At 34.7% G+C, this 13,966-nt stretch overlaps 2 protein-coding genes across 2 annotated transcripts; one reads left to right on the forward strand and one right to left on the reverse strand.

Moving 5' to 3' along the window:
* The first annotated feature begins 6,558 nt into the window (after positions 1–6,558).
* On the forward strand, positions 6,559–13,619 carry LOC129245086 (uncharacterized). Its single transcript, XM_054883066.1, has 4 exons — positions 6,559–6,830; positions 6,931–7,620; positions 8,373–9,195; positions 13,138–13,619. Exons 2-4 carry the CDS (start codon positions 7,477–7,479, stop codon positions 13,386–13,388), a joined length of 1,218 nt encoding a protein of 405 aa, XP_054739041.1. The 5' UTR covers positions 6,559–6,830; positions 6,931–7,476; the 3' UTR covers positions 13,389–13,619.
* Positions 10,373–12,080, reverse strand: LOC129245087 (protein lifeguard 2). Its single transcript, XM_054883067.1, has 4 exons — positions 11,508–12,080; positions 11,305–11,456; positions 11,014–11,247; positions 10,373–10,948 (listed from the first exon to the last, which is right to left on the reverse strand). The coding sequence occupies exons 1-4, from the start codon at positions 11,623–11,625 to the stop codon at positions 10,535–10,537; spliced, it is 918 nt and encodes a 305-aa protein (XP_054739042.1). The 5' UTR covers positions 11,626–12,080; the 3' UTR covers positions 10,373–10,534.
* Positions 13,620–13,966: the final 347 nt, after the last annotated feature.

Raw genomic sequence — 13,966 nt, forward strand, 5'->3', positions numbered from 1 at the left:
GCAGAGTAAATGTGGCGAAGAGCAAAAAAGCTATACGGAATTCAGCTGCTGCTTAATACACACAAAATACACATATGTATGTACATATATTTACGTATTAATGTATAAAAACCACCAATGAAACCGCATGCTGAGTCATTCCCTTTATTTTCAACTACCAGCACTAAATGTTGGCTTAAAACAATATTAATCACAAAATTCTAATTCACATAAACGTAACGCCAACACTGCGAAGCAATCAATTTAGTTAAGCATTTTGCCCAGCGTACACAGCTATTGCTTTGTCAACTCATCGGTTTCGGGAAAAACCAAAAATTTCAGCAAAGCATCCGTTTCACAATGATGATAATTTCTCATACATATTTTTTATAAATACATACATATATTACAGAAAAAAATTTATAAATACATACATATACATATACACATGTACGTATGTAAATGTATGTTCTAAATAAATGCACATGAATAAATGTACATATCCCTGAAGAAAACAAACCGGCTTTAAAGTTTTCACTTTGCTATAACTGCCAAAGTAAAAGTAAAGGCACATTCTCTTCTAATGAGCTATCGTCAATACATAGGTATGTACATAGATGACGCTATTTTTAAACAGCATAAAGTAAAATTCGCGATAGACTTATGTATCTCAAAAAGAGGTTGTCTGTAAAGCCGGTTTACTGACGATAGTTTAACGTGACAACGTCATAAGAAAATACTGATGTAATGGTTGCAATTTTCAAAACAAAATTTTAATTTTATTTGTTTGATAGATATTTTGTATGGATATAGAGAAGGAGGTAAATCGAATCGCAATGGAATAGGTCAAGTTACATTTACACAAACGTGAAAAATTACGAAACATTTATCAAATTCATGAAAGATATCTTGAATTTCGATTGTGCATCAGACGTTAATAAGTCAACAACACGAAGAGGCACCATCATCGATTTGACTTTTTCAAGAAACATTACACTCGAAACACTCCCTTTCATATTTCCTACTTTTCCTCTCATCGTCCTATTCTCAACAGAGAAATGGTTCATTACCATGCACACAGGAAGAAGGCATATGCAAATACAAATATGTGAATTTATATATATACATATGCGCATATACATACATATTTATGTATGCTCACTCAAGTAGGTGTGCAGATGTCGAACGTTGCCGAATGCGGGGGCCGATTGTGCTCTTTGTCGTTCGTTCCGCACTTTCGCTTGCAGTTCAAGCAAGGTAACGACCATGAGCAAGGTAACGACACATTTTTTCGTGCATACAGCCGTAAAAAAAAAAAACTTTAAGCAAATCATAATTTCGTGGTTAGTTGTCTTAAACCCTTTTAGATATGATATGTACGTATTGTAGCTACTTTGTTACATAAGGCCTCTTCTTTTCGCCAAGCGTTAGCAAGTGGCTGGGAAGTGGAATAGAGCTGCCTTAAATTATATATGTTTGTACGACAGTGGGTTATACTAGTCTAATGAGCTATAACCATACGAATCTTGCTCGATAACTTTGTTGTTAATTTTGCATGCAACTTTTTCGTTAAATTAATCGAGCATAACGATAGCGAGCAGGGAAATGGTGAATAGAAAAGTTCTATAGAAATCAAAGAAATGAATGAATGTACATATGGTCCATAGATAGGTGCAGTTAGTTCCTGCTAGTGCTATTGACCGAATATATAAGATGTATCATCACATTCGCATATATCAATATTAGTGAAAGAAATTACCAACTGAAAAATGCAAGTGGTAAGAAAAGTTAATATCATATCAATTGCTTTCAGAATTCTGAAAGTGTATTGCACTCAACATACATATCCCCTGTTCAAGTTTCGTTTAATATTATATTTACGGCCGATAAAGCAACTCCAAGAGTCTACATACATAGCAAAACCTTAAAGCACCGATTGCATCCGCAACTACTTCATAAGGGCATATACAACTGTGCGCTTATTGCATCATACAAATTTTAGGCGCAAACGCATGAACGCTTGAACAAAATTAGAGCGGGTAACGGGTTGACTTGTACCCGCTGTCAAAATTAGTACACATTTAACAGCATAAAATTGCACAGAATTGCAGTGGAGACGAATTTCTTGTCGTCGGTTAGTTTTACGGCGGCAAAATAATTAAATTTATTTCTATTTGTTTTTCTGATCACAATTTGTTTACAAGCAACAGCAGGCAAATAAAATTTATTCGACTTGCACAAGAAAGTCCGCCAAATATCAATAATTTAGAAATAAGTTGTTTTTCGTAACAATGAGCTTCAACGAGTTGCTTCACAAATACAGCAAACGAAAAGCTTTCACTACAAAATTAATTTATTGTAACAACAAAATGTCAGCCGAAAACCACCCAGTCGCAATTGTGTTTAACCGACCGAATTTACCGACGGAAATATGTCAGCTGATCACCAACCTTCAACCCGCTATCCATAGCAATTCTGTTTCGGCCTAAAGAGATTTCATTGCTAAATACTTTGCGTGAGTCATATCTCACGGTGTATGTATTGTATTGAATTATACTATACAGCAATTTAAAAGTGACATTAAGCTTCTTTTGACAGTTTTTTGTTTAGTGAAGCTAGCTACGTTACAGCGTTCCAAACTGGAAGTGACTGCGGTTAGCACCACTACGGCCAAGGTGAAAAGTCGGAGCATATGGACTAAAATCTTTGTGTACTGTTATGGACCCAATAGAGTACAAATAATTAAACACACTTTAAACCTTCACAGATTGAGTACTTAAATTTTTGGTTCTTAAACATATATTCGTACTAGATAATAGAATGCCCATGTGACGTGCGTAGAATTCAAAATGTGTCACACTTATAAAATATGATCTATACGCGTATATGTATGTATGTACATATTATATGTAAAGCATAAACTAGTTAAAGTGGTAGTGTCCTCCTACATGTACCTTTCTGTCACTATAATAAATATTGAAGTTTTTGGGCACACATTTTTACGTGAGTCGGGAGTAGATAGAGCTTTCACAAGGGGATGCCCTAATATGACAATAACAATCTGAAAAGGGCCTTCAAAGATTTTCATAATTTTCAATCTATAGAAAAATTGCCACACTTCTTAGTTTATTATGCAAATACATTTAAAAATCGCCGTTTGGCAATGAAAACGGTCAGTTACAATAGACATTATAGACATTTTTCTGCTATATAGTTAGTATAATTAAGTACATATGTATATTCGGTCTCACTGTTCCCAAATAATAATATCTCGAAAACTATTGTTACTGACCGTTTTCATTGCCCAACGGTTAGTATTCTAGACTTGTTTTAACTGCAAAAATGTATTCGCATATGTATGTATGTAGCAATGCATATGAAGTGTAGCAATTTTTCTATACATTGAAAAATTAATATCTATACTATACATACTTAAATATATTAAGTGTGTATATTCGGTCTCATATTATTTTGTTTAAGTTAACCGCACCAAAATTGTTGTAGCTTGCAATAATCGATTTGCTAATTAAAACAACATATGTTGTTTTGGGCTGACGTAGCAGGAGTTATGGTTGGGTTTATTTATGAAAAAAATAAAATTTTGTTATGTGCGAAAATATTAACACAGTGTCAGTTTGTTGCCGTCATGTGTCAAATGATCGTGCAGAATTCGGCTAGCTAATCATCCCCCGAAGTTCCCTCACAATTTTCTTTTCACCATAGTTATTGGCCAAACCTACTAACCTATTATCCTTGATAGACAAGGTACATTTGTTTTCCATTGTTAGGGAGACTAACGTCAGACTTGTCAAAATCACGAAAAATAAAGTAACTGTTTTGGGAAGACGCCACCTTCAGTATTCAATTCGCCTTGCTTAACAACTATCGTAATTTCTAGAGGTGGCAGCTCGTATCTTCTGGCAACTTTCTTAATCGCTCGGTTTTAAATAAAAGTACCATGTTTAAGTATTCCCAAGGTGGATTTAATAAGGTGACAGCATTCACCCAGCTGAATTTTTCGCCGTAGGTATGGCTTAGGTCAAAATGATATGCTTTGTTTGAATGTATTGGTATGTTTACATTCGTATGTTTACATTTGCTTGCTGATTTTGACGTGATGCTTGCACCAAACGCAACAACAAATACATGTAGGGTTTTACTTATATGTGTTTGCTGTCACCTGTAATAAATTCGCCTTGAGTATTCCCAAGCGCCAGCAAACACCGGAGGATCAGAAATAAAAGTGCATTTGCGTTCAGGCTTCATTGGAAGTACCATTCTGAAAAAAAGATGTTAGAAATCACCAGCATTGAATTTTTTCACTAATTTCATCACATTGAATTCCTGACTTCTATATAAAGCTGCTGTTTGTCTAAAATCTCTTGAACACGTTTCTAAACTTCTACATGGTTGAGACACATCAAGAGACGAGTTAATAGGGCGATCATAAGTTGACTCAGGCAATATTGATGAAAGAGTAAGGGGCAATAGACAAATTCAACAAGAGACGCTTTCTCTCGGCAGTAAAAATAAGTTTTTACGGGTATTTCTAGCTATAGCGGTAACTAAAATTGTATCGAATTTAATGTTGTAGTTGTTTTTATAAGTCACTCCCACAGTGTGTGCTCCTTGTATTCCTACAGGCAATTTTGATAAATATTTACAGTACTACTTTCGTTCTTGCTATGTTCCCACGGCACGTAATTCGCTCTTCCGTTCGTAAAACACTTCTCAAGGCGAATTAAATATCTAAGGTAGCTCCATTAAAAAACAGTTAGTTTATTTTGCGCGATTTTGACATGTCTGACATAAGTTCCCTTCGCAATACAAAACACACGAACAAAACAAGCAAAAATAGGAGAAATTACTTGTTTGTGAAAATTCAGTGAATTGCTTGGTAGTACTGTGATTTGTAAGATTTAACCTAATTAAGCTAATGAAAACGAAGTGCCGTGTGTTAAATTGTGAAAGCACAAATTAATATAGAGAGTCCAGATGCAGTTTATTTGCGTTTTTATGCGGGAGACCCCGTGGCTAGAAATTATGTGTGTGTGCGTATAATTTCTTGGGTTTGGTTGTTTCCAATGCGTTCGCCTACTCTTCTTCGCAAACAAGTAACTCTCCTTCCTTTTGTTTGTTTATTGGTGGAATCTTACGACACGGCGAATTCCGAAGGCACAATCTTCTTCTCCGTCATTCTTGTCTTCGAATTACGTAAATCTTTGCTTTATAATATTGTATATTAATCCCGAGGCTTACAAGTTACTGGATCATTTTGAATAGTTTGCTCTCCCTCTTGGGGCATACAACTGCGATTGCAAGTTGCTAGTCGGTAGCCCTTGTAGCAAAGGATAAAGAAGAGAGACTGAACCACCGAAAAGACACGTCAGGAGATGTCTACATAACTTTTTTAACGATATCCAGTACTATACTCGATTACCAATAGAACGCCCTAATTGGAGTTAAACGCTCCCTGAATTTGTTTGACGGAGTATAACCACCATCCATTGCAAACGAAAAGTTTCAGCTTCCTCGTGAGACTCGAGTAACTCTGACACAATTACGTTTCAGATAAAGTAGCAGTTTAAACTCCTACCTATCCACAACCGACCCTGACCAACTCAAAACTGTCTGGCATGTGAAGATACTCCGCACGATACTAATCCCCTAATCACATGCCCCCTTGAATCCACTCACCTAACAACCCTCTCCCTGTGGACGTAACCCGTTGAAACAGCATGTTCCGGGGCCCAAAATCTCTTCTGCTAGCAGTGGGGAAGAAACTTGTTACCCTTCTATTCCCGGTCTATAGGAAGCATCTAACCGCCGCCACATATCAATATGGTAAAGTATACAGTACCACTAAAACACTTCATGTCATAACCGCGCAAATGAACTGTGAACTTAAGAAGCGAGAAGAGTTCTAGTCATGTTGTAATTTTTTAAAGCTTTCGACACTAGTAATTATGCAACACTACTTGTTCACTTTAAATAATCCACCCTCCCGCCGGACCTGAAGAGGTGACCAGCAAATTACGTATGTGGTCTACATGTGGTGATATTTCAAGATCAAATTTACAACAGAAAAGGAAAAAATAACGCGTGCAGCAGGGTGGTGCCGTTTCTTTGCTTTTAAACTGTTACATTTCGACAACCACTAGATGGAGTTTCCCGGAAGTCCAAAACAACGATATATTAATTCCAACTATATATAAACGGAAAAAGCTTTACTATGGTATAGAAATTCAAAGACAAAATTTTCAAACGTGAGACTGTATTGGTAAAAAAGTGTAAGTTTGTTGAAATCGAAAATCAAATTGCCTGAACACTTGCTAACGTAAATCTAAAATGTGTACCTTATAATTGATAGATATATTATGGATATGGATAGAATAATATTTATGGATAGAATAAAGTGGAGAAAAATTGTTGATGAAGCTATGGTCCACCACGGACTGTGAGGCTAAGAAGAAGAAGAAGAAGAAGTACCTTATAATTATTTTGCTTGCAAATATAAATTGTGTGGCAACGTTGCTATATAAACCAAGGGCAGCGGCTTATTGACATTTTATAAAAATGTCAAAACCTTAGTTTATAAGCAGCTGAGCTGGAATTAAACAAAATATATGATCGAATATCATTTAAAGAACTATGAATAGGGAAAGTAATTTTGTTACGCATTAACAAAAAGTGAAATAAATTTCCTCTCGATATCTGAGTATTAATATTCTCAGAGCTCTAAAGATTCCGCTATAGAAGCGTGCAATGTTTTAGAACTTGATTGCCATTTCATCAAAGTGGTTCTGTGTTGATTTGAAGTGTATGTTTTAAAATTCCTGGGTTTACTAAAAGTAAGTATCAAAATATTCAATATTATTTCATTGAAACAAAACATCGATTTTTAAGCAGCAGTATTTGCGTGATTAACTTACAAAAATTCATATTCACTAGATAACATCAACATAAATAAATCCCGCAAAGCACACACACTTTCAAAACGCAAAACTAGAGGACTAGCAACAAAGGTTTCGAGTCTGAAAAAGATAATCTTCGATGGGCTGATAATAATTATACCCGTGCAACTTTAAGTATAATATTACTGAAGTTATTGGATATACATTTTCAACAATGTTGATGACAACTTTCTTACTAAATACAGTAATTAGAAACAAATATATACAAAATATTCTGAAAACAATTGTGCCAAATTTCGTTCAGAAATAACATCATTTTATATATACCTATGTACATATGTACGTGGAAAAACCTGTGCATTCAAAGCGGCATCATTGAGAGATAGAAATTTTCTAAATTAAATTGTTAAATGAAATGAATAATCCAAACTGATTAAAAGCAATTTCTGAAAAGCTTTCAAAACCATATATATAAAATTTATACAATCAAATCTTAACTTTTAACACTGTGGAGGGATTGAAGGAAACTGGACGCAAAAACGCACGACGAATTTCACGAAAGTTGAACCAGAAATTTACGGCAATGCGAACAAAACACCTTATTTTAATACTTTGCTGCATTATAACTACAACAATATTTTTCATTATTTTGGGACCAGCAGGTGAACCGAACGACTCTTTAAAAAGCATAGTTACGCATACACATCAGCAGCTAAACAAATTGCAGGTAAGTAAAATGATATAACATGCCCATTTGCGCATAGATATGTGAACATCCATATAAATCCAATTATAGGTGAGTTTTTCAATTTTATCGCGATATAATGGCAATATTCCCAAATTCTAAACAAGCTTTCATTTTTGGTAAGACGGGTAGGTTTGTGCATGCTCACCGTTGGATAGCCCAGGGTTCAAAGATAAAAGATAGCTCTGGATATCTTCCCATTTAGTCATAAGTAGTAAAAAATACTTTTCATTGAAAAAAAATTTCAAGAACTCATAATAATTCAATATCAGAATGCGTTACTATATAATATTATTATTAAAAACTGAATGCATCTTAAAAAACAAAGTCCTACATAAAAAAAGCCATTAAAAAGCTTCACTGATTGAAATATCAATAAAGCCCAGGTTAAACGGAATAATGTTTTATATCGTCAGTTCGTTTTTCAATCATACATACACTTTGAAACGTAATTCATTTTTCAAATTGTATGCTGTTCTATACATATAAATATACAAACTTCCCAAAGTTATGAAATTTATACAGTAAAAGCGGCATAGACTATATAATAGTAACTGAATAAAGAGCTGCAAGTTGAGTAATTCACTTACTAACTTCTTTATACATATGAAATTTTTTTTATAGGCATGTATTGTATATTCATACGTATATGTATACTCCAATGAATGCCTCAATTCATCGGTGTATGTACCAATATATCGTTAGTTGTAATTAAAAGTTTTTTTATTAAACAGGAAAATCTGCGAGCTACTGAGAAAAAGAGACTTCAAATAGATTCTAAATATTTGGTTTTGCTGGGGTTTACGGATACCACTTACACGAAGGAGTCCCAATCATATAATCACTATGAAGTTGAAAACGCATTAAAAACTGAGGGAAACAGCTCTCAGAACCTGCAGAAGGTCAGTGGCAGTTCCTACAAAGAGAACTCTCTTCGGCACAGCAGCAGATCGCGTGTCGCAACGACTCCTTACAATGGTACAAAGGCAAATTTTACCATAGTCACATACGTTCAGGAAGGCCAAGCTCCGTCGGCAATACTACTTGCTCAAAATATCGCAACAAAGTTTCCAGATGAACATTTACTTATATATGATCTTGGACTATCGGAGGATGATTCCCGAGCTTTAATCGCTTATTGTAACATATCCAAGTGTTTAGTTCTCAGTTATGACTTGTCGGTTTATCCATCACATGTCTTAGACCAGCGCATGCATGCTTATCGTCCGATTGTGATAAAAGACGCTTTGACGCGATCTAACAGCATTCTATTTGCGGAAAATTATATTCGGTTTCGAGGTGGTAGCCACGACCTACAAAAAATGAGAAGTAAAGCTGCAACTTCGGGAGTTCTGGGCTGGAACACACCAACTGCAGTATCAACACTTACACATCCAAAAATGTTTGATTACTTTCAAACTGATGCCGAAGATTTTATATTTTTGCGGATGATTGACCTCGATATAGCTTTATTTTTCGGCAGTCCCTTTGTGGAAAAAAACATTATGCTGCCCTGGCTGAAGTGTATATTAACATTGGAATGTATTGACCCAATAGGTGAGTACATATTAAGATATATTAAAATGCAATAAAACGCAATATGAATATTTATTATTTATGAGCGATTTAAAAGGAAAAGAAAAATTTTCGTAGTTCAGTTTCAATAAATATGTTACTCTTACCGAAGTCTATCCGACTGTCTATGGTCTACTGAAGACTATTTGAAAGCTCTTTTGTTGTACCCGTGTACTTGGACTCAATGTTATTATTATATAAACGTACATAACGGTTGTATGTAACAGCATAAAGGATTCGAGATAGCTAATATTCATATATTTATTTATTTAATACACAAACGCCAATCGGTGAGTATTATATATATACCAAAACGCTCAGAATGATGCGAGTAATCGCACTCTTGGTATACGTATTACACTTTGCCAAAGGTAGAGTGATATTGATTATTGTAATAACCCACCTTCCATATAACGATAATTTTCAATAAAGAAAACGTTATCGGACAAGTTTTCTAATTCACTTTTTAGTGAATTTCATATAAATTATCTGTTAATTGCATAGGAAGTAAATCACAAAATCTGTCTATGTATCTGTGTTATAAACAAAGCAAACTTACTAAATTTGACGCGTATGATAAACCCAAGAAAATATGTAAATAGAGCAACGCGACTTTTGGGTAAAAACAGGAAAATCCAATAATAACTATATAAAACACACCCAACCTTGACACGTGTATTGCTCCCTATCTCACTTGGATCAGACCATCCCATCTATTTTATTGAGAGCAGATATAAGCCACACTCCCTTTTCATATGTTAAGACTAAATTTCTGTCCGTCAGTCTGATTATCCAAGTTATAATTCTCGTTGTCTTTGAGTTTGTTTGATTCCAAAAATTAACAACCCAATTTACCCTTCTTTACTTGTAGTCACATTGTTATAAGAAGGTTATTAACTTTCATTATTGGTTAGAACTTTCGCATCTTAAATAGCTTTTCCACAACAAAAACAAAAATATATACAATTTATGCGACAATGGCTCTGACAACATGTATAATTTATGTCCGTGCGTTTGTACCAAAAAGTATTACAGATTCCCACTTTAGCTTTTCTGCTTATTTTAAATTTTTAAATGCTTTTTTATTTTATTGTTCAACAGCAAGCAGATTAAATATTAATAAACATTTATTTATATATAATTCAATAGGACTTAATTTTTCCATTTTCTTTAATTTGGGTTGCCAAATAAACGAAAAAGCAATACTTTAATAATATCAGAAGCTTTCAAGTATTTTATTATTACCATTTAATTTATCTTTTATTATGGGGAAATTTTTACCATGGGAATTTTTTACCTAAATTGCATTCCCAATAAAAATCTAGAACACTTCGGCAAAACAGCAGCCTGCTAGAAATTCGTACATTTTGATTAAAGGTGTGATAAGGAAAAATTTCAACATCCGCCAAAAAAGGTTTGGAATATCTGCGTAAATGTTAGTAGAAGCGAATATATATTCGTTTGGTTGAAGATTATAGCCATGATGCCCACTCAGCATTAGATGCATATCGTAGATTATATACGCTGTTTTATATGTCGTGAGAGAGAGAAGGGCGTATGCAATCTCAGTAAATGAAAATGAGGAATATACGATCTCCGTCAGATAATGGCCAGCCAATGACACCAGAAGAACCAACAAAATAGCGTTCACAACGGTAAATTTATACCGAGTTTGCTCGGAATAGCCAACTGTAGCTAAAAGTTGTACGATGACTATCAGATGAGGAAATATGGCCTTAAACAAGAAAAAAAACTTTCAGTATGAAGAATCGTTACTAATAAGAATATTTAATATTTTACTAGTTGAGAATGTATCCAAGTTGCTATAACACCTCCTTCAATGGCTGTTAGTAATGTTACAATAACAAATACGACAATATTCATGGGTGGATATCTCCGCATGTCACTAAAAAAATAAAGTCCAACTAGAATGCAAAAAAATACTCCGCGAACTCCTTGAATAACCGGATGAGAAATTGGATCAAAGCAGACAATGAAAATTTCAATAATTGGCAAAGTAATTATATGTTGAAGCTGTAAATAGGAAGGTCAATTGCACGTGCTCTCATAAAATTAAAACGGGGATCTTACTAGCAGAGTAATGAAAACCTTACGAGCAAAGGTCCGTCGAAGGACTGGATCAGGTATTTCGAATTGTTGAACAGTGCCATCAATGGCGTACATAGGCAGAGTTTGCTGTGGGCCTCCTTCTATTGTTACTGAGCTCGCCATATTTAAATTTGCTGAAACATTTATGTTTTAAATCAAGTCATTTAAGTTGGAATGAAGAATACCTCCTTCCTGAACCTCCATTTTGCCTAAACTGGGCATCGTGTTATCAAACATAACATTCGGTACCGTTTTATCTCCGTTGTTGGAATTCAAAACTGAGGAATCACCGTATTCGTACATTATTGCAAATGAATATATCCTTTAGGCACTAGGTATGTATATGCATACGTCAGTTTGAACATACGACTATTACTATTCCCGGACACTCAAGTAGTATATAACGAGATTAGGCTTTAACAGCTTCGACCGATGTTTCATTTGCAACTATTTGCTTTGTGATTAAATGTCTTCTAAGGAACAAGTTAACACAGACAGATTCCAGACTTCTTGGCGTCAAATTCGAATCATGCGCGTACAGTAATACGATTTTCTACGTTACACTCATCTCATCGCAACTGTTGCGACAGATGTGCAAAAGTATGCTGTCCCGTCCCAAATATGAAAGGCATCACTTTAAATATATGTACATCCCAGCGGAAGTTGAAACTAATAACTTCAGACGTGTATTTTTTCAAAAGTCAGCATTTCCAATGGCTAAATATACAAAACTCATATTTGCGCTTAGAAGCATTGGGTTGATATTTATTCAAAATATTTGAGGTTTATCGAGTAATTCCACATTTAAAAGAAGAAAACATTTTTTTATAATTATCAGTTTGCGCACCGAACCGTCACTTTTGGGTTCTGTCCTTTAGGTGCCTAATAATAAAAATGGGCTTCATCACTCCAAAATATAGTGTTTACCGTACGAAATCGCTTCATTATTGTCTCATAGACATTTTCACGCACATTGTAGTCGTTAGGATTAAGCGCTTGCACGAATATAATTTTGCAGGAAGTTTTTGGAAGTCCCAGGGTAATCGCTCTCTTACGCGCGGACTGACGCGGATAGTCGTGCAAACTTGACTATTTTCATTTCTTCACGATGTCCGGCTGGGCCCCGAGAGTGGGCCGTTTTCCATCGAACTTGTTGTTCGGAGCCTTTCCCCCTCATGATTGAATCAAATTTTCACTTGGGACATCACGCAAGCTTCGATTGCGAACGTAAGTTGTTCACCCGTCCACTGCAATGTCACCCGTCCCCTCCCCGCTCATAAGCTCAGCGGTTAGAGAAAAACTTTAAATTGAAAACCTAATTCTGTAACATATGTATGTTTTAGGTGTGAGGCAGAATTTAAAAATCTCCCAGTCCAAAACATGACGAAAGCATGAGTGATTTCATAACTGACATTCATTGTATTCAAAGGAGCCTTAAGACAATGAATTTCGCTCCCATCTACATTTAGGATCAATTTTGTAATTTATTAGACACACATTAAATTTCCAAAAAAGTCTTGTAATAGCGATCGCCCCTCGGCAGGCAATAGCAGACCTTCCAGTGTATTTCTGCCATGAAAATGAAATGCTCCTCATAAAAATCATTTTGTGGAAAAAATATATATGTATATACATGTATACATATGTATGTATATACATGTACGTATATACGTGAAACCAAAATGTACATACATAATCCAGATCGTGTAGCAATAACGCTGTGTTGATATATTAACATAATATACCGGCTAGAAATTTTAAGTGGAGAATTTGCCACAAGTTTTAAAAGAAAACATTTTTTTTTTATTATTTTAGGTGCGCAATGGAATGGCTGTAAATACAACAAAAAACCACAGTATCGGTATTCGGGATGTCATGCCTATGACGTTTCAGCCTTCAACATCGTCTTGGGTCTAACATGGCATTTAGATGATTCGAAGTACTCAATGCCAAGCGAAGGAAATAATATTTTTTACAAAGAAACCCTAGAAAAATCGACTAGAATATTAGAAAGCAGGCGACTTAACAACAGTGATACGTCGGAACACCCCTTCACTGAGGACTAATTCAAAAGTGAGCAATTAAAATGCTTACAAATATGTTAAGTACCAAAGCAAAAGATGAATTTTTCCGTTTTCATATTGGAGTAGACAAAAATAGTTTTAGTATATACTTTTAAAACATAATTCCCTTCAGAATGTAGAAAATAATTATATAATATTATGTTGCAAGCCATACAAAATAAAAGATAACAGAAGTATCCGCCTTAGATTCAGGCGAGCCTTGTTTCAACTATACATATATATCTATTATTTTTGTCTTTTGCAAACAAATTCAAGAATATTAATAAGCGTTTATACTTAACGGTTTTTCACATGTGTAAGATCTCAATTGTGTAACGGTCAATTACAGTTGAAGTTTGATGGAATCTAGTAGTTAAGATTTCGTTTGTGTCACTTGTTTCACATCCCGTTTTTGGCGTTATTTGAGCGTGTGATTGGTAAGTCGTGAAAGAATGCCGAGCCATAAAAAATTAAATCCGATAAAACTAAAATTTTTACTTTGCGTCACAAAATCTGCAAACTACACCTTACGCGAAATTAGTGCTAAAGTTAGATTTAGTAAGGTTATAATTTTTCCTCAA

This window comes from Anastrepha obliqua, chromosome 4 (assembly GCF_027943255.1).
Source record: "Anastrepha obliqua isolate idAnaObli1 chromosome 4, idAnaObli1_1.0, whole genome shotgun sequence".
NCBI lineage: Eukaryota > Metazoa > Arthropoda > Insecta > Diptera > Tephritidae > Anastrepha > Anastrepha obliqua.